The 25,337-nt window shown below is 44.6% G+C and overlaps 1 protein-coding gene and 1 long non-coding RNA gene across 2 annotated transcripts in view; one reads left to right on the top strand and one right to left on the bottom strand.

The window, feature by feature from the left end:
• LOC136382571 (uncharacterized) overlaps positions 1–25,337 on the top strand; it is a 420,231-nt gene that overhangs the window by 258,736 nt on the left and 136,158 nt on the right. The gene's annotated exons all lie outside the window — the stretch shown is intronic.
• The window catches only part of SCN11A (sodium voltage-gated channel alpha subunit 11), a 138,763-nt gene that overhangs the window by 23,318 nt on the left and 90,108 nt on the right, over positions 1–25,337 (bottom strand). The window contains exons 15-24 of the mRNA XM_066351988.1: positions 21,815–21,982; positions 19,504–19,878; positions 18,188–18,619; positions 14,274–14,384; positions 13,417–13,531; positions 11,393–11,547; positions 8,313–8,486; positions 2,562–2,663; positions 1,288–1,560; positions 557–610 (exon numbers count right to left, since the gene is read on the bottom strand). Of these exons, the coding sequence (XP_066208085.1) occupies positions 557–610; positions 1,288–1,560; positions 2,562–2,663; positions 8,313–8,486; positions 11,393–11,547; positions 13,417–13,531; positions 14,274–14,384; positions 18,188–18,619; positions 19,504–19,878; positions 21,815–21,982 (1,959 nt within the window). The remainder of the gene's footprint in view (positions 1–556; positions 611–1,287; positions 1,561–2,561; positions 2,664–8,312; positions 8,487–11,392; positions 11,548–13,416; positions 13,532–14,273; positions 14,385–18,187; positions 18,620–19,503; positions 19,879–21,814; positions 21,983–25,337) is intronic.

Below are 25,337 nucleotides of genomic sequence, written 5' to 3'. Positions count from 1 at the left end.
ACAGAACAACACACGTGTGTGATGATAGGAAAAAATAAATAATGCTGATTCCATCCTTGATTCAACCATTTGCTCACAGTGAGGCTTTGGGCAATGCCCTTCTTTTCTATTCCTCAGTCTTCCTATTGGAAATGGAAATAAAGCAGATCGCTCAGTATTCTTCTAACTTTGGGGATCTATAATCACTCTCTATTTAACTAGAGTTAAACGGTTGACAATCACCAGAAATCTCTTCAGTCTCTGGGGAGCCTGAAGCCACAGGAGTAGCTGTCTTGCTCAGACCTAGTCCAATCTTAAGGTTTTCCCACAGTCAAGGGCAAGTGCCCTTTGAAAAATGCCTTCTGCCTATCCACCCATTTGGAGAAAAGGTGAGAGAGAGAAATAAATCAAGGCATCCTGTGATTCTGTTGCTGTTTCTGGCTCTCTCTCCTACATGAGCGGTTCCTCCTTGGCCACGATGGAGAAAGGGGACTGGACCATAGAGCACCCTAGGGTGCAGTCACACTGTCCCTGATTCGACCCTAGCATTCTAGAACACGGTGGAACACAAGCTCACCCCTCTGGCATCCACAGCGGCGTACATAATGTCCGTCCAGCCCTTAAATGTTGCCTGCAACACAAAGCAGGTGACCGTGAGCACAATTATAGACTTTCCATCGGCAGGCAAGTGCCGTGCAGAAGAAAGCAAGGCCGGGGGCAGATGTGTGTAAGATGATGCCCCACCCTCCCAGGACAGAATGTCCAAATAAAAGAAGAGTCGAAGGAATTCAAGGATGAATGCCTTAGATTTTTTCTTCTTAATCTGCACAAAATAAAAAGTTTAAACACAAAAGAAATTTCTGCCTTAAAAATTGCTAGAGAAGCTATATAAACCAACTGTTATAAAGAGCCTTAAGCGGGATTTTTCCTGATGCCACATCTGTCTGCACTGTCTGTCCAAAACCCCGTGACTGGTTTGACCCGGGACTGACTTCCAACAGGGAACTATTACTAATGGTGCAGCTTGGCCTCTGAAGCTCCTCCCCTCTCTGGGTGGAGCTTGGAAGACAAAGCACTGCACACGGCAGGGTGAGGCAGACAGACCCTTACCCGGCATCACATGGAGACAGGGGCTTAGTAGACAATGGAGTTAGAGATGCTTAGTGGAGACCAGTTCCAAAGGGCATTGGCTCCCACACGAGGAACTGGGATTTGATTCTGTTATCTCAAGGGAGTCACTGTATTTTTATTAGTTGAGAAATAATTTATAATTCTCCTAAGAGTGAGAAACAGGCTGATGGTACTTACCACTTGCAGCAGGGCGAGGTAAGCCATCCCCACATCGTCAAAGTTGACTTTCAGGTTGGTCCAGTTGAAATTTTTACTTTTACATTCACTTTGGTTTGCAACATGACGGTAATCAATATCTGAGGTCGAGTTACCTGTTATATTAACACATTTCCCAAATTGTCCAGAAAACAAGGTTACTCCCAGGATACAAAATATAAGCCAGAAAATGAGGCCGACAAGCAAAACATTCAGAATGGCAGGGATGGCACCTACGAGGGCATTAACTACCACCTTCAGAGAACAAAAAGAAGAAAGACATAACAGATGTGTGAGAATCATCCAGCTCATGACGGTCCCAGACAGGCCTGATGTCTGGGGCTGGGTCTCTACTCTGCACACCCACCCGCCCCCTACGAAGAGTCCTGCTCTGGGCTCCAGAGTCAGTGAGCGGGCCCGGCCTGCTGCCGCTGAGGACCACTTGAGGACTGTCCTCAGAGGGTGGTGTTAGAGACTTATGGGACACCTGCCTTAGGATGAAAGGGAAGCCACAGCCCATGTCAGCTGTCCCAGAAACTTCTTTAGAATGGAGACGTTATTTTAGACTCTTCTCCATTTCTCACATTCTAAGCAGTGGGCTGGATGAGGAAAAATTCAGGAAAAGCTTGGCAATTTAAGGGAAGCCCACCCAGCCCAGGGGAAAAAGCTCCACCTGTCACTGCTAGCTGATGAATGGACCCATCCCCCCGATGAATGGACCTCCCGTCCACCCGACGAATGGACCTCCCGTCCACCCGACGAAGGGACCTCCCGTCCTCCCGACGAAGGGACCCCCCGTCCAACCGACGAATGGACCCCCCGTCCACCCGACGAATGGACCCCCCGTCCACCCGACGAATGGACCCCCCGTCCACCCGACGAATGGACCTCCCGTCCTCCCGACGAAGGGACCCCCCGTCCAACCGACGAAGGGACCTCCCGTCCTCCCGACGAAGGGACCCCCCGCCCTCCCGACAAATGGACTTCCCGTCCACCCGACGAATGGACCTCCCGTCCACCCGACGAAGGGACCTCCCGTCCTCCCGACGAAGGGACCCCCCGTCCTCCCGACGAATGGACCCCCCGTCCACCCGACGAATGGACCCCCCGTCCACCCGACGAATGGACCCCCCGTCCACCCGACGAATGGACCTCCCGTCCTCCCGACGAATGGACCTCCCGTCCTCCCGTCCACCTGATGAATGGTCCTCCCGTCCACCTGATGAATGGTCCTCCCGTCCACCTGACGAATGTACCTTCATTCCTTCAAACTGGGACAGAGCTCGCAGGGGCCTCAGCGCTCGCAGAGTCCGGAAGGATCTCAAGCTCACTGTTGTGATGAGACTGGTTACAGACACCTGGTGGAAGAGAAGCCACAGGAAGTACACCTGCCTGGGTGCCCAGAGGAGCCAGTGAGGGGTTGAGGGCCCTCGTTCTGAGAGCCCAGGTGGATTACCCAGACAGAGAAGCCAGCCAGACCCTGCTGGAAGGGGGAGGACAGATGCAGAGGCTCTTCTCCTCCTTGTCTGGCAAAGTGACAGTCCATGAGAATGAGAATTATGCGTTTACATTACAGCCATCCTTCGCCCTATCGCCGCTCACTTTTTGCAGTCTCACTGTATCGTGGATGTTTAAATTGTATGATATATATCTAGTTTTGTATTGTGGATATTCCGCTCTGTCGCGGGATTTTGTGGTATACAGGGTTTTTGATATAGTTATTATTTTAATTATCTTTGCAGTAAAATAAGCAAAACAAGTGTGGGAAAGGTTTATGAGAGTGTGTGGAGGGTTTATAAAGCCTTGAAACATATATAAATAATAAACTAAATACGGGGTCGTTACTTTGCGGATTTTCACCTATTGTGGGGGGTTCTGGAACCTGACCTCCACGATAGACGAGGGACCACTGTATTTGTTAACTGGAAGACAGAGAGAGCTGAAAAACTGTTGTGAATTAAAGGAAACCAAAGAGACGCGTCAATGATATGTCATGTGGGGTCCTGAACTGGATACTGGATTGGGGTAGTGAGGGGAGATGGTGTTAGGTGGACAGGGAGAATTGCTATAGTTTTCGCTCCATAAGATGCACCTGACCATAAGACACACCTAGGATTTTAAGGAGAAAAATAAGAAAAAAAATATTCTGAACCAAATGGTGTGTTCAAATATTTAATAAAATACTGCATTTTTCACTTCATAAGATGCATGGGCATTTTCCCCTCCACTTTAGGTGGGGGAGGGAGTGTGTCTTATGGAGTGAAAAATACGGTAACTATAAAGAACTTCGTTGTAACAACTGCCAACATTTGAAAATGTGGGTTTTAGTACTGCATCATGTTAAATTCCCTAACTTTCATACCTATTGTCCCGCCATGACTATGCGGGACAATATCCTTGTTCTTAGAAATACACACTACAATGTTGAGGGGTAGAGTAGCGCAGTGCCCGCAACTTAATCTCAAAGCTCACTATTATCTAAAAACACACCCCACTCACCCTGCCAATCTCACTGTAGTAGTAAAATATTCTCAAATAGAGAGAAAGTGAGTCAATAGGACACAGTAACCAGATTTCAAAATCTGTAATCATTTTTTTAAAAAGTCACCATTGACCTAAAATGTTTCTATTGATATTTAGAATTTTTGAAATGGACTTGTTTGTTTGTTAATTTGTTTGTTTGTAATAGCATTGCCTGCTGGGAGAGTTATTTCAGCAGCTGTTTCACAAATACTTCTTACCTTGTTCCTAGCCAGAGAGAAAAGATGGCAACACTTAGCAGCTCTTCGGCTTTGCCAAGTGACTGGTGTTGTCAGGGAAGAAGAGTCCTAGAGGGACCTGGAACCTCTGTTCTACCAGGAGGCATCCCTGAGACGTTTACATACAATAGAAACACCCATGTCCTTTCCCATTCTGCATCATTCTTAATGGTGGGAAGTCTTCTGCTAGTTTTATCTACATTTTTTCCCAACCTAACTTGCATTTACCACTCCGCAGTATGTTTTTGAAATTCACTGGGTTGATCTGTACTCTTCCAGTTTGCTCCTAACTTCTGTAGCAGATTCTATGAGTCCGTCCCCCCTTGGTGCATTTGTAGGTTACTTCCGTTTCTCTGCTATGACGAGCAACAGCAAACTAGGCAGACGCGTGCGTTTTCCCCAGGTACACACACAAGCGCTTTCCTTCCCTGTGTATCTAGAAGTGGTATTGCTGGGTTACAAATTGGGCTTCCTGGTTATTTCACTTCATTACAAATAAGCAAAAATTTCCCCCAAAATGACTGTAAGCAATTAAATTGTTAGCAGTGATTAGAGATTCCATTTTCCTATATCCTTCTCAGTATTTGATATTATCCGGCTTGAGAATTGTTGTCAATCTGATAAATAAAAAGAAGTCCCATTTTCCTAGGCACTTCTGTGCTAACCAGTGATATAACTAGTGTCTATTTCTTCATATGTTTATTAACAACTCAAGTTCCAACTCTGTGAACCGCCTGTTGGCATCCCTCTCCTATTCTTACACTGGGCTGTCCTTTTGTTGTTGTGTTGATCTACAGGGAGTTTCTATCTACTGTGGGTAATAAATATCTTTTCTATATGTGGTAAGTTCTGTCTCCAGGCTCTGGCCAATTTTTATAACTTTATAATTACGGTACCAATGAATAGAAAAACAAAAGTTTTTCATTTTGATATAGTTGGATTCGTGTGTGTGTGTGTGTGTGTGTGTGTGTGTGTGTAGTTGTTGTGTTTGCATTTTTCCGCTACCAAACCATGAAGATCATTTTGTATAGACTTGGTTAACAAGTAACATAAAGGCATTATTCACTCACAATCACTCATTTAGTTTTCATCAGACCCTTCAGAATTAAGCAGCAATGCATGTCACCTACCGCGTTACAGACAAGGAAGCTCGGAGGAACAGCATCTTGTTTCTGGTGGAACTGGGAACCACACCTTGCTCTGTGTGATGCTGAGGCTAGTAACAGCAATAGTGGACTGCACTTACTGGCTGTTTTCTCTGGGATTTATAAAGATATATAAGATTATTTCTTTTCTTCTTTTACGTATTTTTGTTCCATTCATTTTTTTAAAAAGATTTTATTTATTGATTTTAAAGAGAGAAGAGAGGGAAGGTGGGAAGAGAATGGGAAGCATCAACTCTTAGTAATGGCTTCTTGTGTGCACCTTGACCGGGCAAGCCCGGGGTTTCGAACCGGCAACCTCAGTGTTCCAGGTCAACCCTTTATCGACTTCTCCACCACAGGTCAGGCCATTTCTATTCATTTTGTTAACAAGGTTATTGTCTCATTAAGTAAGTGTGTAACCCTCCCTTCTTTATCTATTTTTTTTTTAACAATTTGAGTAAGGTTGGGGTCAACTGCTTATCTTAGTCAGTTCAGGCTGCTATGACAGAATACCTTAGCCTGGGTAGCTTATAAACAACAGAAATGTATTCTCACTGTCTAGAGGCTAGGAAACCCAGGATCAGAGCACTGACAGGGTCGGTGTCTGGGTGAGGGCCAGCTTCCTGGTTCATCGGTGCTTGTCTTCTTCTTTTTCTTCTTTTAAGATTTTATTTATTCATTTTAGAGAGGGGAGAGAGAGAGAGAGAGAAAGGGGAGGAGCAGGAAGCATCAACTCCCATATGTGCCTTGACCAGGCAAGCCCAGGGGACCGTTCCAGGTCAACCGAAGCGGCAACCTCAGCAGCGACCTCAGCGCTCCAGGTCGGGGCTTCATGCACTGCGCCCCACAGGGCAGGCCAGCGGTTGTTTTCTTGCTCTGTCTTCACGCGGTAGAAGGGGTGAGGAAGCTCTGCAGGATCTTTTATAAGATCACTAACCCCATTTAGGAGCGCTCTGCCCTCAGGTCCTAGTCAGTTCCAAATACCAACACACTGGGGATTAGATTTCCACATATGAATGGGGTGGTAGGGGCAAAACCACTCAGTCTGTAGCACAGCTCCTTGGAAGATTGGTGAAACTTGTCTGTAAAGCCATCGATGCCTGGTGCCCTTTTTTTTTGACAGTGTGGTATTGAATTGAATTACTGTTTTGGTATTTTAAATGGTTATTATTAGATTTATGTTTTCTATTTTGTATCTGGTCAAATTTGGGCAAAATTATAGTCCACACTCATTTTTATCCACATGAAAACTTATGTCAAAACCCTAAGCTCTGTGCGTAAGTTCACACAGAAAGCAAGCAGACAAGGTAGCTTTAGGACCGGTCTTCCAAGTTTAGGCCAGTAAGCCCCAGGTCCCCAGAACAGCAATACAAATAGTCTGCCCACTCCTTGATGGGTTCTTCTCCAGAATCTAATAATAAAATGAGTTAGAGTGACCTGTGCCCTGGACACTGACAGAGAGTCACATGACACATGGGAGGTCCCATGACACTGGGGCCTTTCTAGAATACCTCAACTGTATCACCCACTGTGTCTACCAACAAAATGATGGCTCTCCAGTGGGGTGTGCTGACTGCATGGCTTACACTTATGCATCTGTCATATCTAATTCTTTAAATAGCATGTACAAAAGTCTAATTGGCTCTGAGTTGAAGGGATACAGATTTTAACCCTTTGAGCAGCACGAACGTTCCTGAACATCCTCGTGCCTCCTGACCATCCAGAGTACGATCATACAAAAAAATTTTATTTTAAAAATATATAAGACAACATTCAAAAAAAAGACAAATGTATGTTCTTTTTGTTTCCAGAAATTGGTTATCACACAAACATGATTTTAAATTAATAAAACTGTAACTAGAACTAATTTCATTTTTTGAAAAAAGAAAATTCACTCCTGGGGGTCAGCAAGCATGAAAAAAACTCGCTACTCTAAGGGTTAAAATCAAGGGCTTTGGAGAGAGACTGGGTTTGAGTCTCACCTTCCCCACTTCTACCAAGGCAATCCTGAACATGTTTCTTAGCCTCTCTATAATTAATTTCCTTCCGAACTATATGAGAATAACAGTACCCCTACCACATGGAGGGGTTGAAGGAGAGAACTCATAAGAACCATAGGGCAGAGCACTCAGAAAATGTGATCTCTTACTATATTACCGGCCTTCATCATATAAATCAAGGTGTGAAGTCCAATTTCACTCGAAACGAGTTGCTGGTCATCGGAGCTTCAGGTTTCCTTGTCTGTATTGTGGTAAGTGATGTATAACTCTGCTTAACTCAGAACACTGTTGTGCAGATTAAATGAAGGAACAAATGTGAATAATCCTCTTATGCTGCTTGACAATCAAGATAGAGACCAGCCTCATTTGTTGGATACTGACCTGTTTTGAGAAGTCTTGAAAAGACATGCAAAGTTGGAAGAAAGAAAAACTCGAGGCTACCCAGAGTTGTTCCAGCTATGTCTCAGACATAGGCAGTGTTTATGGAGAGAAGCAGATGAATGACATCAGGGAAAGGGTGGGTGATAAGCATATGAAGTGCAGTGTATGAGGAAGGGGGCCCAGGAAAGGCAGGACTGCTGCTCGATAAGTGACAATGACTTAGAAGTACTGTGAAGAAAATTATTTTGGCCCTGGTCAGTTGGCTCAGTGGTAGAGTGTCAGCCCGGCATGTGGAAGTTCCGGGTTCGATTCCTGGCCAGGGCACACAGGAAAAGCGCCCATCTGCTTCTCCTCCCTTCCCCTCTCCTTCCTCTCTCTCTCTCCCTTCCCTCAGCCAAGGCTCCATTGGAGCAAAGTTGGCCTGGGTGCTGAGGACAGCTCCATGGTTCCCACCTCAGGCACTGGAATGGCTCCAACCACAGCGGAGCAACACCCCAGATGGGCAGAGTATCGCCCCCTGGTGGGCATGCTGGGTGGATCCTGGTCGGGCGCATGTGGGAGTCTGTCTACCTCCCTACTTCTAACTTTGGAAAAATACAAAAAAAAAAAAAAAAAGAAAATTATTTTGGACAGGCACACAGAAAAAGCAGCTCCCATCTGATACCGTCCCCCACTCCCACCCCTCACCCCTGCCTGTGTGGACACAGAGCCGGTAAACTTACAATCACAATGATGAAATCGAGCCAGCACCAGGTGCTGGTGAAATACTTCCTAAATCCAAAGGCCACCCATTTCAGACCCATCTCCAGGGTAAAAATACATGTGAAAATCTTGTCAGTAAAATCAAGTAACTCTCTGATATTGGGTTGCTTCTGAAGGTTGACATCTTCAAATACCTGAAATGATAAAACACAGCCATAGGCCAGGTCAAATATTTGCACAGATCTCTTTCCTTCCTTATTTGAATAAACTAGTATCTCTCATAGTGATGTAGTTTTGCTCAAAAGGTATTAAGGCTAAATTTTTCCAATGGAATCAATTCCTTAAATAAAACTGGAAGAAGAAAAATCCTATTTCTAGACTTCTATTGCCACTATGTTCCCCAGGCTCTCCTTACTGGCCCATGGAATACAAAAACTTCTTCCTAAAAATCGCACCATTTCCTGGTCTTCCTGATCCTTTCAACTCTTGCCAACACCATCCTGTCAACTTCTCTAGAACCACCCAGAGGCATACACACCATTTCGTTTATTCTCCTAGTTACTTAGTGGCTCTAGTCAGTGGCTCTCTATTGCTTAATACATCAAATCCAAACACCTTAGTCCCCATTCTAGATCTGGCCACCTGAATCCCGTCATCTCCAACCACAGACAGCCTTCTCTATTTGTCTGTGTTCCCTATACATGTGACCGCTTTGTATGTGCACCGTGACGTGCAAAGGTTTGAGAAGCTACGGGCTAGAGTTCCCAGTACAAATTACTTTGAATATTAAACATTCATTCAGTGTGATTATGGAAATGAGACATCTAGCTTTCAGAGAGAACCTTTGTCATGCTACATACAAAGATTTCCTTCACCCAGAGAATACGTGTGATTCTCAGGGTCTGCAGAACTAGGGTAGATACTGTCCTTTTGGCCTTTAGAGAGTGCTGAGGATGAAAGAAAAGAGAGCAGGGGCCCTGACACTGAAACTGCCAGATAGCTGGGCAGACACTGGAGGCCGGAAGGAAATCAGCCCTGCTGTTGGGCACTGAGGTAAGCCCACAGCTCCGTGGCCCTGGGGGAGAGAACACAGAAGAGTAAGCTCACTTCCAGCTCCCAAGTCGGCTTGACTAGAGAAGGCCGTCCACCTTGGCCTCTGCCTCTGCCTCTGCCCCACCAGCTCCTTGTCAGCCCTTATCTCAGATTAGCTGATCTTGTCTATAGAAACTGTGGTCCTTCCACGGAGACTGGGTTAGCTGCCACCCTACATGGTCCCATGTCACCCACTGCTTCTCTGTGTATATCACTAGGGTCCTGGTCCATAACTGCCCGGACTCCATCCGTCTTTCCTACCAGACTCCTAGCTCCTCAAAGTCCGGGGCTCATCCAGGTGTTTGCCTCTCGAAGAGAGACAGCCCTGAATGACACTGGAAGCTCATTTTCTTTCTCATTTTGGAAGCTAAGCAACAAGCTGGCCGAGCGGGTCTGAGCTAGCTCAGAGGAAGAGCATGCCGAGAGCAGCAACTGCTCTGTGGAGGCTCCCACATCAGAAAGAGGCCACTCGCTAGTCCAGGAAGCTCCTATTACTACCGTAGTTTCCCATTCGATTCTCTTTGAATTCTAATGAGCCCCAAATCACCTATGTTCTGATTTAGCAAGTCTAGGGTGGGCTCAAGACTCTGCATTTTAAAGAAGTTTCCATGTGATAATTAAGGCTGCTGGTCCATACACCATAGACAAGGCCATCAACGAGATGTTTCTTTTCCCTATTTCTCTGCAAACACGTATAGTGAAACAGGGCCCGGGTCCCTCTCCTGGACCCCTCTGCATTGTATGTTCAGTCTCGCTCTGCCCAGCCTACACTTGCTCCAGCTAAAGGCAGATGAGAAGCAGGAGGGCTGTGTGCTCTCTGCTAATTCTCTGAGTACCGCTTTCTCAGGTGGGGCCATGGAGCATGGGTCTGTGGCCTTTGGACAGCACCACTGCTTTGCCACTGACCAGCCCCGGGCTCTGTAGACAGCAAGCACCAATTGTGGAGTAAAGGAAAACCCTAACACTTGACTAAGGGGAGCTTATAATCACGGAAGACTATAGGGAACCAAAGGCCAAGGGTGAACAATAAAAATTAATCATGAACATTCTTTTGGAAAGTTTTAGAGAGATGTGTTTGTTTGTTTTTTTAATTTACTTACTGATTTTAGCAGAGAGGAAGGGAGGAAGGGAGAGACAGACAGAGACAGAAACATCCATCTGTTGTTCCTACATGTGCCCTGACTGGGGATCAAACCAGCGTCCTCTGTGCTTGAGGCTGATGCTCTAACCCACGGAGCTATCCAGCCAGGGTAAGAGATGTGCTTTTCGGTTTGAGGACTAGTTTACATTGCGCTAAGTAGATAAGCGAGCTGTCTGTTGGTCATGGGCTCTGATGGCCCCGTATGTGCTCCTCTCCTGTCACCAGGGGCTCACACAGATGTAAAACACTAACCAGAAAGGCAGGGGTGAAACAACGAGACATTTTCTCGTCCCCTTCTACCTGCTAGCAACTGACTGCGAAGTGTTCTGTGACTCAAAATCAAAAAGGAGGAACCCTTGGCTCTGTTCACTTGATATAACAAATAGTAAGAAAATTTAGTTCTATATTATGGCCATTTTAAGGGAGACATGAGATAAACGGAGGTAGGGGAGGGAGCGGGGGGGGGGGGAGGGGGCAGCATTCATTTGTTGTTCCACTTAGTTGCGCATTCATTGGTTACTTTCTACATTTGCCCTGAATGGGGATCCAACCGCAACCTTGGTGTCTCTGGATGATCCTCTAACCAACTGCGCTAACTGGCTAGGACTTTTCAGGAATCACTTCATAATGCTGGTTTGGGTCATGCTTCCCTATAGGTAAAGCACTTTTGGCTTGGGGATTTCCCACTTGAGGCAGCATGACTTCAGAAGTTGTTCCGCAAAATCCCGTCCCCAAGGGGAACCGGCAGGACAGACCCCCCTTGTGCCTATTCTCCCCACATTCACAGCCCCAGGAGGGGCGAAGTTAGAATTCAGCTCCCCCCAGCGGCCTTGCTCCCTAACGTCCCCACAAGACAGAATAATTTACCAATGTCCCACTGCTCAGCAGAATCACAAAGATGATGAAGCTCTCAAACCAGCTGTGTTTCACTATTTGGTAGCAAGTTTTCCGCAAGTTCCACCAAACGGTCCAGGGGTACTTCCTCTTGTTTGCAGCACAGCACAGGAAGCGGCAGCCCAGGCCTGCAAGGCGTGAGCAGCAGCACTGTCATCAGTGTCTGTGTCAATTACATCAATAGCCCAACTCTTCACTTCTCCCTGGGCCCCCGCCCCTTTGCCATGTGATCTTGCAATTCCGCTCAGTAAAGGGGTGGCGTCTTTCCCCAACTCTCTGAATCTGGGCTCAGCCGTGTGACTGGATTTGGCCAATAAAGCGGAGTGAGCCAGTTCCAGCCCAGACCCTAAGAGGTCTTGCATGTTTCCACGTGCTCTCCTGCACCGTCTCCATAAGAAAGGTGTACTCAGGCCCGCCCACTGATTCCAGGAGGAGGACAGTCATGTTACACAGAGCCAAGCCGCAGAGTTAAGCCCAGGCTAGTCAGTGCCACTCCCGTGAATAAAGCCAGCCAAGATCAGCAGAGACAAGCAGCCGAGATGAGCTGGATCATGTTTACTCAGTGTGCTACTGAGTTTTTGTGGTTGTTCGTTATGTAGCAATGTTTTTGGCCACAGTAAACATTGTTCTAGGACTGCAGGGTATGAGGCGGGGATGGACACAGGCTTTGTCAACCCCAGATGGAAGAATTTGATCAATTGTCAAGAAGCTTACAAGTAACTGAGCCTTTGGTCCCAAATCACACCAGCCTTCAGCATGAATCCCATCATCCCCTTCACCATGTCTTCTCTCCTCCTAAGTTCTGTGGATGCTTACTTACCTCATGGTGAGTACAACGTCCCACTCCTTTCCTCGTTATCTTCCTAAATCACTGTGAGGTCTCCTCATTCTTCCCCCCTGCCTCCCTCTGTCTTTCAGAACATCAATAAGTCGGTTTGATCCTACTCTACCCTTCCTCTAGAACCCTCTCCTTTCACCTCCATCTCCACTGCTGACACCCTGTGCAGACCTCCAGGGCCAGTCCAAATGGAAGTCAAACAAACTGTAATCTATCCTTGCCTGACCTCTGAGCCCGTGGTAGCTTTAGAGCTGCCAAGAAACCCGGAATGAGTTTAAAACCCATTCTTAGTGTTCTTTCTGCACCCAGTCTAGTCTCAAACTTATGGAGAAATTTCTAATTTTTAGGTTCACGTATTCATTTGTTATTTGTGTACTTACGAACAATTGTTGAGTCCATAATCTGGGCCACATCCTATTCTCACACTAGAGACATGATATTAAGTTACTACTTTTGTTTTTAAGAACCTCATGGGGGAGAAAGACACAAATCAACTCCCCTCAGTGCATACAGGAAATAATGAAGGCACAGAGGAAGGAATCACTGTATCCACTCAAGGAATTGGGAAAGGCTGTATATACTGATTGCTCACTCTGTGCCAGACGCTCTTCTGAGTGATTCATATTCATTCACTTCATACCCACACTATTTGCAGCAGGTACTATTATTATACCCGTTTTCTAAGTGCTGATGAAATTGAACAAGTCAACAAGTCACAAGTTAGTAAATGAAGAGGCCAGAATTTGAGCTCAGGCATTCTGGCTGCGGAGACGACGCTCTTAACTACAGTGCTATCCTGCTTCCGGAGAGGAACCTCGAGGGCTGAGTTGAAGGCCTGGCCGGGGTTCGAGTATATCCTGACAACTGATATACTGGGGACTATACAAAGGGGCAGACATATTGGCTTTCTAGGAAAGCTTTCTGGAGTTTCTACCCTGCTTGTTGGTCTCTGTAAGCTGAGCAGACCCAAATCAAGAATATCCTGAAATCCCCTTTGCCTGGACCTGATAATGACCCCAAAATCAATGAGTGACCTCTCTTCACTTTAGTATCCAGTAAAAACAGACAGAGGGCATATATCAAAACCACAGAGCTTCAAGTAATAACAGAACCCCATCCAAATACTCTGTGAACTGGATGCAGGACTCCTGCCACTCACCTCTGGGAAAACATCTGTCGGGTTCCTTTCGGGGAAGCATTTCAGGTGCCCGCATAAAGGGGTCTTGCAGATCAATGGTGCTACATTCTGAGAGCATGCTGATAGCATCAGACTTCTGCATGTCAGGACAAAGGAAAGGGAGAGTCTTCATAACACCCTCTCTCAGCACGGTAGTCCCTAATACTCCATAAAAGGTCTGACTTCTTATGTATGAAACAAATGAGGCAAAGGCTTCCAGGTATGAGGGGCCCCAAGACAATGTTCCTATTGTTGGGTCATTTTCAAAATACTCTGACCAGCTCTAACTCCAGGAGAGAATTCTCTAACTGCTCTCCCCTGGTGGAGGAAAGGAAAGGAGTGTAAATATATACATAGTGTCTCAACCTTTTCTGCCGTTCAAATCGTACCCCTGATCAGCTGCCTCGTCCAAACAGGAAACCAGGCGATGAAGAGAAGTCTTCTTTACCAAGACTGTATACTGAGCCATCTCGGTTCTCGGAATAACAGGCCTACACCAGCAATTCGCAATGCTTTTGCCCTCCAGGACACATTGGGCAAAGCCTACAGGCATTTGTCATTTTCACAGCTGGGGAATGCTACTGGATTATAGTGGGCAGAGGCTAAGGATGCTGCTAAACATCATCAAATACACAGAACAGCACATCACAACAAAGACTTATCCTGCCCCAGAGGTCATGGCGGAAAGGGTGAGAAACCTTGGTATAGACCTTTGCTCAAGACGTGACTCCATAAATACTGTCCCCACTAATTTGGATGTTTTCCATAGTGCCATCTTGGAGAAGGTGTATGGATGGTCAGGCCACATGTTCCTTCTGGGAACACTCTGGGGAAATTACCTTTGGGGGATTCTGTATGGGCAGATAAGCATCCTCTTCAGAGAACACCTCAATTTCCATACTTCGAACTCTTGGGCCGGTGGACTTGGCCTCCTGGTAGAGCTCAGAGGCCTGACACAGAGAAGTCCAGAGTAGAATTAATATTCCTCCTGGAAATCTCACTTGAGATGAAACAAGTTTGAATTCTCTTTGGTTTTCTGTTTATCATGGAAATTGTAACGTGATTACTCTTTTTATTTTTATTTTTAAAATTACTCTTAGAAAAACTCAACATAAAACAAATCTGGAGAAACTTCTATAGAAAACAGATAAAAAATTAACTTGGCAGTCGTGTAATCAAAATACTATGGCTCTGGTACAAAATTCAGAGGTAATATTTACTGTGTCCTTTCAATTCAGTAGCTAAACAATAAATTACTTAATAAATGATACTGATATAATAAACTACCCCTGAAAAAGTAATATAATACCAGAGTATAGTAAAAATAAAATTCATAATTTGATATAAAAATAGATGAGTAACTTTGGGTGATGTGTATGCAACATAATCAAATGTCAAAATAACCTGGAGATGTTTTCTCTGAAAATATGTACCCTGATTTATCAATGTCACCCCATTAAAATTAAAAAAAAGAAGGGAAAAAATAGATGAGTAAAAATGTTACAAGAAAAATTTGGAAAATAATTTTTTACCTTTGGTATACAAAGGGTTTGCTCAGTAAAACAGAAAACCAAAAGGCATAAGATAAAATATGAAAATATCTCACTGGAATAGGAAGAGAAAACTAAACTAAAAGCAAGCAGAAAAAAAAGATAGGTATTTGAGAAAAAATTAATAAAATAACAGATGAAATCAACAAAAAGTTGATTATTTTAAAAGATCAACAAAATTGACAAAACTTTAACAAGATTGACCAAAAGAAAAATGTGACATGATTAAAATTACTGAAATTAAGAATGAAAGAGGAGATATTACTATCAACCTTATAGAAATCAAAAGAATTGTACAGAAATACCATGAATAATGGTATGTCAATAAATTAGATTACTTCAATGAAACATATGTATTTTTAGAAACACAAAAATCTCCCACAACAGACTTCAGAAGAAATAGAAAATCTGAACAACCTTATAGCAAACAAAGAGACTGAATTTATAATTTAGAAACTTCCCACTAGTTCCTAGTCTGACAGGTAAGACACTGGGAGGTTTCCATTTCATCCTAACAAGTAAAAAGCTAGACAAACTGGAAAATAAACAACTCTTTTTACATCCATAAGAGAAATGGGGTTCAAGGCAAATGCTGCCCCCCCAAATTGGAGAAACAGAAGGCAAATACAGAGAATCACAATTTACAGAGCAGAAACCCAGGAGCGAAATCTTCCATAGGAACAAGTGCCAGGGTAGAGAACCCGAACTACACTTGACAAATGGCTAGAGGCTAAGTGTGGACAAGTCTGAGAGAGAAAAGCTCCAGAGGACCGGTCTTCAGGGGACCCACGCTTGTATGTCTGAGTTTTACCTCTTGGAGCTCTACCAGGTTCTTGCAGTACGTACTGGAGAAAAAATCCCCTCATGCTTTCTGTCGGGGCTGGATAAAATAAATCTCTTTGAAATATATGAGATTATTCTGTTCTTCCTAACAAGACCTGCCCTCAAGAGAAACGAGTTAACCAGAGCCTAACCTGCTGGGGTTTTATCAGGTACTGACTGACCTGGGGGAAGCAGAATACCCAATTCCAGCCAGCTCTAGATTTCCACGTGGAAGGAGAGAAATACCCAACTCCAGCCAGCTCTAGATTTCCACGTGGAAGGAGAGCAAGACCCAATTCCAGCTTACTCTAGACATTCTGTCTCGCCTAAGGGGCAGGGTACTGAGAAGTACTGTGAGGTTCAGAGTCCAGAGGCACACACGCACTAGGGGACTGAGACCTAATCACAGGGGAAGGAGGAGGAGAAGAGGGAGAGAATTCAACTACTTCCAACAAACTTTGGCACATTATATTTTCATTTCCATATATCTTTAAGCATTTTTAATATTTTTGTGATTTCTTCTCGGTTACTTAAAAATGTTTTAATTTCCACATATTTGTGAATTCTCCATGTTAATGTTGGTAGGTAGCTAGATAATAATAAGGAAAGAGAGCGAAGGGAATTGACATTACGTTTAATAAAACTGGAAAGCCTGCTTCAGTAGGAAACTGAAGCATTCCATTTACTGGAAACTAGAGCACTTACAGGCACAGTAGGCTATTGTGTCCTCAGGACTTAATCCCCAAGCCAGTTAGGAAGAACTGGCTTTCCCAGTTCCTCAGCCCATCTCCAGACTATGGGGAGAGTTGCATCTGTGCTTCCACTTCAAGGCATGCACAGAGGAAGATAAGATGATGGCCATAGAGGCCTGTCAGTTTAGCCTAGAATAAAGATCTGGTTAGTTAGTGGGAGGAATCAATGCAAGCCCGTGGAAGTTTAAAGAAACTGATGGTCTGGCTTAAAGGAAAGCTAGTCTTTCCCAGCCCCAAAGATATAAAGACAGGCAGAACAAAGATTTGGCCCTTCTTTCTGCCTTCCTGCTTGGAAACACATTTCCCATTTGCTTCCACACTGCACGGCGTGGGCTGGCAGCCACCTGTGCCCAGTGTCTCACGGTCTCCAAGTACGGGCTTTGAGCAGCGCCTGGACTGCACTGAGCTCTGACATGGGCCAAACCATGGCACAGAATATCTGGACTCTAATCTTTCTGATGAAGACTAGACTGGACTTTTTCCTTGATGGGATGGATGAAAATAAGACAATGTAGGCAGCCTCCTATTTCAACCTCAAATAAATCTTACTGCAAAAGCCTAATCTTCTCCAAATTTGGACCCTATAAAATTCCTATTCTACAACTCCATAGAAGAACCACATTTTCACCACCACCATTGTCTCTCCCATGTCCTCTCCTATAGAAACTCTCCTGTTCCCCCTAGGCCCCACAAACACATAACTAAAGGCCTAAATACAGCAGTTTCATCTACCCAGTACATTATGTCCAACTATGAAGGAAAATTACAGGCATCTTAAAAGGAAAAGAATATAGTTTGAAGAGACAGAGCAGACATCAGGACCAGACTCTGTAGGGCAAAGATGTTCCAATTAATCGGACCAGGAACTTAAAACAACATGATTAAAACACTAAGGGCTCTAATGGACAAAGTAGACAGCATGTGAGAACACACAGGCAATTTAATCAGAGAGATGGAAATACTAAGAGAGAATTAAAAAAAAAATGCTAGAGGTCAAAAACATGGCAATAAAAGTGAAGAATACCATTGATGGGCTTATTAGTAGATGACACAGCTGAGGAAAGAATCTCTGAGTTTGAGGATATTGCCATAGAAACCTCCAAAATTAAAGAGGAAAAAGGAAAAAAATATGGAGGAAAAAAACAACAACAACAGATAATACCCAAGACCTACGGGGCAACACAAAGGTGCAACATATGTGTAATAGGAACTGATGGCCCTCATCTCCCGCCACTCCTCACCCAGGAGCCCACCCCTGACCCCCGCAGAGAATGAGTTTGTTCTTACCACTCTTTCTTCCTCTACGCTCTTCACTTCACTTTCTACACTCTTTCCTTACCTTTCATCTGATCTAAATTCTTTTACGGCTCAACCAAAGGCACTTGATTCCTCTGTTGCCCCAGCCCACTCTGATCTTGCTCTCCTCTGAACCTTTCTGACACCTCCCATCTGGTCCATGTGTGCCAGGACCATAAGTAGAACAAGCCCTGAGAGGTGCACCTGGCACTGCGGGGCAGCCACCACATATTATCCCTTTATTATCCCTGTATAGAGCAATCAATACCCCATGGCAATCAGTGCCTGTGACAACTCTGTACAACCTCTAAGTCCATGTGTGAACCTTCATACCCGTTTTCCAGCCTCAGGTTGTGTGGCAGGTGGTGAATTATCTTCATCAGAAAACTGAGTGTCATCTTCTTCTTCTGCAAGTGGTGCCAACCAAGTCCCATCATGCCCGACACTCAAGGGCTTTGGTGCAGAAGTTAGTAAACTGAACTCCACACAGGTCTCTGGACCTTTTTTTATCTCTGTCACCAGGGGAATGAAGTCTCTGCTCCCTGCAGAAGAGCCTTCTGTCCCCTCTTTTTGCTTTGGTAAGTTTTGCCTTCTGCACCGCTTGCGACAAAACTGCTGAAGAGTATATATCACAAAACAAAAAGCCCAGCGGAAGCGATCCAGGGCTAATTGGACTTTGGTTGTTCTGGCCTCTCCTTTCACACATCCGTCTTTCTCCTCACTGCTGAAGGAGTTGAGCAGCAAGGCAATGAAGAGGTTGAGTACCTGGGGAGGAGGTGGGGGAGGGGCACAAGGAGAATGAGAAATTTAGCAAAGGAGAGGATAGTAGGTTTCCAGAACAACTTTTCCCCAAGACCCCAAACAAAGTCACATGGGCATTCTATGCCCTTCTATCTCCCAAGAAATTTCATCCATAAAATCAATGAAAGGAGAGGAGATTGAGGAGTAATAGATGTAGCAAGATAAGAGAAAAACTGATGCTAAAGGCTACAAACAGCCAGACCCAGCTGCTCCACATATAAGCAGCATGTACTGTAGACCCTGGCCAGGGTAAAGCAGAATGCTGTGACCCTGTGGCATAATCAAAAGTGTATATTTCTTGTGAATCTGCCAGTATCATGTGCTTGAACTTTTTCTGTTGGAATTGCCCACAGGGATATGGGTTTGATGTCTAGGACCGCTGTGGGGTCCTCTCCCATTTGCAAAATATAAGAGATAGTGTACTTCGCGCAGGCAAAGTCACAATCATAAAACAGCCCAGGAGAATAAAAGGACCATTTTTCCTCTTGTCCCTTCCTCTTCTTTTTTCTTTTTAAGACCCAAAAACCTTCTTCGGTGGACATCCCTGTACATCTTATTGACCAAATTAAATCCCAAACTCAGCCAATCACTGGCTAAGAGAATATGATTATCTTAGACTAGGCACGTGGAGTAGAACAGCGACTGGGGCATCAGTCAACACAAGCACTGTGTGACAAGGGGGTGTGGCTTCATGCTTGTCATACTTTCCTCAAACCAAACTCAAACACAAAGTACTGATATTATATAACATTACACTATTCGATTTAGAATAAGAACTTCATTAGTGAAATACAAAAGAAACTAACGAATTTGTTTAGTTCAGTTTTTAAAAACAGTTTGACACTCACCACGAGTTTTCCTATGACCATGATCAACAGGAAGACGACAACGCACAGGTATTTTTCAGCTTCCTGCATACACTCCCACATGTTCTCGATCCACTCCCCACAGAGGATGCGGAAGACCACCAGGAAGGAGTGGTAGAAGTCCTCCATGTGCCAGCGGCGGACGCCTACGTCTTGAGGGTCACAGTTCTGTTGACCAGGTTTACGTTTTTCAGAACAAAATTTAGAGCCAAACAGCTGCATGCCAACTACTGAGAAAATAAAGATCACAATGGCCAGAACCACAGTCAGGTTTCCGAGGGCTCCGACAGAGTGGCCTATTATCTTAATCAGAGTGTTTAAAGTTGGCCAAGATTTGGCTAACTTGAAGACCCTCAGCTGTAGAAACAGACAATGGACAAACATGGAAGAAATTCCGGTTAAGGACAAATTCTGTCCGTTCAGCAACAAAACAAATAACATGTTCCCAAACCGCAGTATTTATGACTTTCAAAAATCTTTCCAAAGCCAAATCCATACTGAACATTGTCACCAACACCACACCCCAATCTAAGACTCACCTGTCTAAAAAATGTAAACATTGTGTTCTAATTATTTTTAAGGGATAAAGACCTTGGGGTCATGCAGATGGAATTGAGCATACGTGTCTTTTATATAAAATATATATCAGGGGTCAGAAACTCAGGCCTCAGGACAAAGCCATCCTCTAGCCTGTTTTTTGTATGGCCTGAGAGGTCAGAGCGGTTTTCACATTTCTATGTGGTGGAAAGACAATCAAGAGAATATCTCACTACACATGAAAATTGTAGAGTAAATATTTCCATGCTTGTAGAGTTTATTGGCATGTAAGCATGCCTATTCATTCTCAAATGTCTACGGCTACAGTGGTGTGACGATAACGAAGCCGGATGGTTTTGACAGAAACCAACATGACCTGTGAGACTGAAAATATTTCCCATCTGGCCTTTTACAGAGAAAGTGTGCTAACTCCTGCACTATGTAATTCAGATCACCAGTCTGAATCTAAACTTTATGATAATGAGGAGTGCCATATGATGTTTTATACCCAGAAGAGAAAAGGCAATCAGTTACTCAAAACATACACACTTTTGCCAAAAAGAAATTTTAGAAAACAGTAACCTTAGAGAAAACACAGCAACTAGTTTCATGAGTTATTTCTTTATTAACTTTCGATGTAAACTCTGGTTTAAGTCCCAAGTACAATCCTGAGAAGGGTTAACTATTTGGGGGTGGAAATATTGCAGGTCAATAAGTCTTATGTCCCAAGAGAAAGACCACCAGCGCCTCCTCAGAGCAAAGCTGGGAGAAACTGTGGTTCTGGTCTCACTTGCAGATCCCACCAGCGTTCCCTGATGAAGCCTGTGGCTCACCTGCGCCCCCACAGAACCTGAGCAGAGCAGCCTCACCATGCCCGAGTTTGAACAGTACGCTCTCCCAGCATATCCCAAGTATAGAATGTACACTTAGGGAACCGAATCAGATGTCTCACTCTACAGGCTTAGGAACCCTATCCATGCCAAAGTAACCTTTGAAATAGGACCAAAGCTACCTTTTGTGGTTTCCCTATTTCCCACTCAGATGCTATTTCTCTCTGACTTTCTAACCATCCCTCGTATGGGCTTGGTTACACTCTACTTTGCCTTATCGCCATTCCTGAGCCTGTCTTGTATCATCCCTGAACTGCAAACTCCTTGAAGACGGTGCTTTCCTCATCTCTGAGCTTGTCCTGCGTGAGCTAATGTCAGGTGCTCTGCCAAGGCTGCCAGGATGCCTCCACGGTTATGGCATGTGGAATGTGGCACTAGGCGCCGTGAGGAGGGACTTGTGAGACAGCTGGCAGCCGCGGTCCGGGTCCCTCTCCTGGGCTCTGGCGTCTAAACCCCCTCGGTGACCTCTGACGTGAGGGTGCCTGGCTCAGAGCTCCGTGGGGGAAGAGATCACTGGAGGGGTCACACACACAGCAAAGGGCAGAGTCCTGACACCATAAGGCACAATTTGGTTGCCTAGAGGGTCACTTGGTAGGGGGGAGGGGGGAGGGGGGAGTAGGGGTTGGCTGAGAGAAGAACCCCCCACTTCCAAGGATATTAAAAACCTGAGGGGGGGGAAGGTGGGAGAGGAGGGGAGGAGGGAAGGAAGAAAAGGGAGGGGAGGAAGAGGGGGAGTACATTTTGGATTCTCTGGTTAAGATAAGATGAATTCAAGTTTAATCCAAAATAGCCACTGAACTCACCTAAGACTCTTTTCGATCATGGCTGCTAAGTTATTCGGCAAAATAAGAAAGTTAGTGCCTTACCACTCTAAAGGAACGTAAAACTGGCCAATTTTTCTGTGTCACCACATCTGCAAAACTCAGAAGAGCAACAACGCTGTCAAAAATGTTCCAGCCTCGGCGAAAGTAGTGGTAGGGGTCGAGAGCAATGATTTTCAGGCACATTTCTGTCATAAAAATGCCAGTGAAAACCTACATTGAGACAGCGAAGAGTGAGAAAAGGAAGCTACCTCATTTTGCACACACACTTTTAAGAATGGTCCCAGGGAGTTACACAGGTTACAGAGAAATAAAATGCATTTCTGTGGTTGCACAATGTGCCCTAAAATCCATGAACAGAAAACATTTAACAGCATGAACTCTGTTCTACCTTTGCTCTCGCTCCACCCCCTTCCACGGTGCCCAGACCAATGCCACCAAGCTCCCAGACATCTCAGGATGGAGGAAAAACACTTCTCAGCCTGTTGAAAGTAAGACAAAGCTGTCTTCTTGGTAAGTGGCAGAGTGATAAGAAGTGTCAATCAATTCCTCTGAATTCTTTAAAATATCAATAAAAACTCCAAAAAGGGGAATTACACTACAGCACTAAAAATTAAAGATAAATATTCCTCCATAAGCCAGAATCCAGGAGGCGCTCAGCTAACTACTCAATCTTAACACCTTGATCAGAAAAAAATTAAAAGGGGGCCCAGAGCAGAGAACTGAAAAATATCATTAAGAACAGAAAAGTGTCGGCCCTGGCCAGTTGGCTCAGTGGTAGAGTGTCGGCCTGGCATGCAGGAGTTCCGGGTTCGATTCCTGGCCAGGGCACACAGGAGAAGCGCCCATCTGCTTCTCCACCCCTCCCCCTCTCCTTCCTCTCTGTCTCTCTCTTCCCCTCCCGCAGCCAAGGCTCCATTGGAGCAAAGATGGCCCGGGCGCTGAGGATGGCTCTGTGGCCTCTGCTTCAGGCGCTAGAATGGCTCTGGTTGCAACAGAGCAGTGCCCCAGATGGGCAGAGCATCGCCCCCTGGTGGGCATGCCGGGTGGATTCCGGTTGGGCACATGCGGGAGTCTGTCTGACTGCCTCCCCGTTTCCAACTTCAGAAAAATACAAAAAAAAAAAAAAAAAAAAAAAAAAGAACAGAAAAGTGTCTTTGAGCAACCCACTTAGAGGATAAATCTTAGACTGATTATGATTGAAAAAAGGATTAGTGAATTGGAATATAATCCTAAAAACTCCTGTGAAATGCAGGGCTCTTCATTCCAGAACAAAATATCAAAGAATTAAAAGGAGAGCTAAGAGTAACAGGAAGTGCTAAATTATGTGTTTTCCATGGACAAAAATAATTTTGGTCTTGTTTTTGATAATTAAGAAAATAAGGACTTGAGAAAATTGCAAGTGCTGAGCAGAGCTCAACTGCAAGTTAAGCAGAGCTCAGTTCAAAGCTATCTCTGTCTTCTCCATCTTTGCAGAAGACAAACCCGAGCATTTCCTCACAGCAAAGAAGAACGCAGTCTCCGTCTCAGACACACAAATAACAACAAAAATAACAACGGTATCAAAATTATAAGGTAATATAAAAAGAGTCAAAGCCTTTTAAAATGTTGTCAGTTATAAGATTATCCTCCAGAATTCTGGAAAAGAAAAATGACAACCTATTAATGACTAAATCTTCTCTATTAAAAGTAACAGATGATCTGTTTTTATAAATAATTCAATTACTTATTATATATTTTTAAATTCCTAAAATACAATAATATAAGTTAAAATAAAAGGATTAGTAAGGATAAATCCATGATAGGCAAATAAAAAGAAATCAAGGGTGGCAAATGAAATTCAAAGCTCATATCTATCTTTTCCCTTTAAACACTGCTGCCTGCCCCAGCCCAGTGCCGCCGGCAGTGCCTAGAGGCAGGCAGGGCTGTCTGCTCTAGTTCATCGTGCTGGAGTGATCCCTGTCTCCTTTTGACATATTGTCTTTCTCCTTTCATCTTCAGACTTTGGGTGTCTAGCTCTACAGTTTCTGAAGCCTTGGGACTACTGGTATTGCAATCCAATTAAATTGTTATACATGCGCTTCTTGGGAGCTCAATGTACTCCCGTGATTAGAGCTATCCTGAAGCCTAGAGCGTCCATTTTCAAGTCCAGTGGCAGAGAACTCCATCGGCCAGCTTAATCCTGGTCCACCATCAGGGAGGGAGTTCTGGATGTGTGGTTTAAAAGTCGAGGCCCCCAGGCCTCCCTCAATCAGCACCATGAGGGCATAATGGGGTGGCTGCCATCTTTGTATTGCATGTCTAGGGAATGGTGCACGTGGAATGGAGGCACAGGCGAGGTGGCCAGCTCTATGTGTTTCTCATCAATTTTCAGGAGTTGGGGTGCAGCTGCTGCCTGTGTCCTCAGACACCAACAATGTCCCTGTGCTTCCTTCTGCCTCTGGAGAGGGTAAAGAAGACAAATCACTTAACTAGTCTGCTATGACTACAAAATGCAGCTTCTCCTCAACATCCAGGATGTGTCTTTGGTGGGAAACCTGAGAGAAAGGTTTTTGTCGCTCTCCACAGTTGGACCAGCTGATGAAGTGATGGACAGACCACCTTTGCAACTGCAAAGCCCTGTCCAAGGGATGACTCCAGGTTCTCTGGGGACCCTCTGGAACTTATCCAATAACTCCACCCACCAGGAGCCGCTGAAAGACGGGTCTGCTGACTCTGCTGAGGCAGGAAGCATGGCCATGAAGAAATAGCATTCTGCTTCCAAGTCAACCAACGGCATCAGCCCATTCTTGGAATACCTGAGCAGGAGATAGCTGGATACACTGGCCTGGAGCCCAGAAGGCCTCACCTGTCAGAAGGTGTGTTAGGTTTAACATTCAGCACGGAATCTAACTTGATCCATGCACACCCATGGGGCATCTCTTCCCAAAGGCAGTGTGGGGAAAGGAACTTAGACTCAAGCTGCCTGGAAGGAGAACCACCTGGCCTTGGATTACATGTGGTCTTACTGTAGCCCCGTTCCTCCCAGGGGGAATGTGGAACTGAGGTTGAGAGCTACCTGTCTTCAGTTCTACACCATCCTAAACCCGATGCACAGAAGTAGCTCTATGGACCAACTCCTAGTTGAATAGCTACAGTGGGTTTTCATCAAGGTAAAAAAAATGAATTAAAAAAGACATCCATCCATCCACACATACATTCATATATACTACTGGGAAATACTCGGCAAAGCTAAAAATGATTATTATTTCTAGTAAAACCATAGGAAATGAGTTCCCTCGTATTTCCTTCCTCTGTTATTTTCCTTTATTTTTAAAATAAAATTTAAAAAGGGTGTATTGCTTTTTAAATTAAAAAAAAATAAAATAAAGCTTTAAGAAGAAAGAACTAGACATGCTGGTAAGATTTCTAGTCCATTAAATCACTAACTAATTAGGGTAGAACATTCAGTTGGTAATTATTTGTTATTTCTGATATTTGGAAAACTAATTATCTTTTGGGTGGGGGGAACGGCTTCTGCAGGAACTATGAGAAGTCTGGTCATTTACCTTAGTTTTCCCAATGTAAC

The sequence above is a fragment of the Saccopteryx leptura genome, chromosome 10, assembly GCF_036850995.1.
Source record: "Saccopteryx leptura isolate mSacLep1 chromosome 10, mSacLep1_pri_phased_curated, whole genome shotgun sequence".
Classification (NCBI taxonomy): Eukaryota; Metazoa; Chordata; class Mammalia; order Chiroptera; family Emballonuridae; genus Saccopteryx; species Saccopteryx leptura.
Note: the sequence above shows the minus strand (reverse complement) of the source record. Positions and strands in the feature narration are given on the sequence as shown.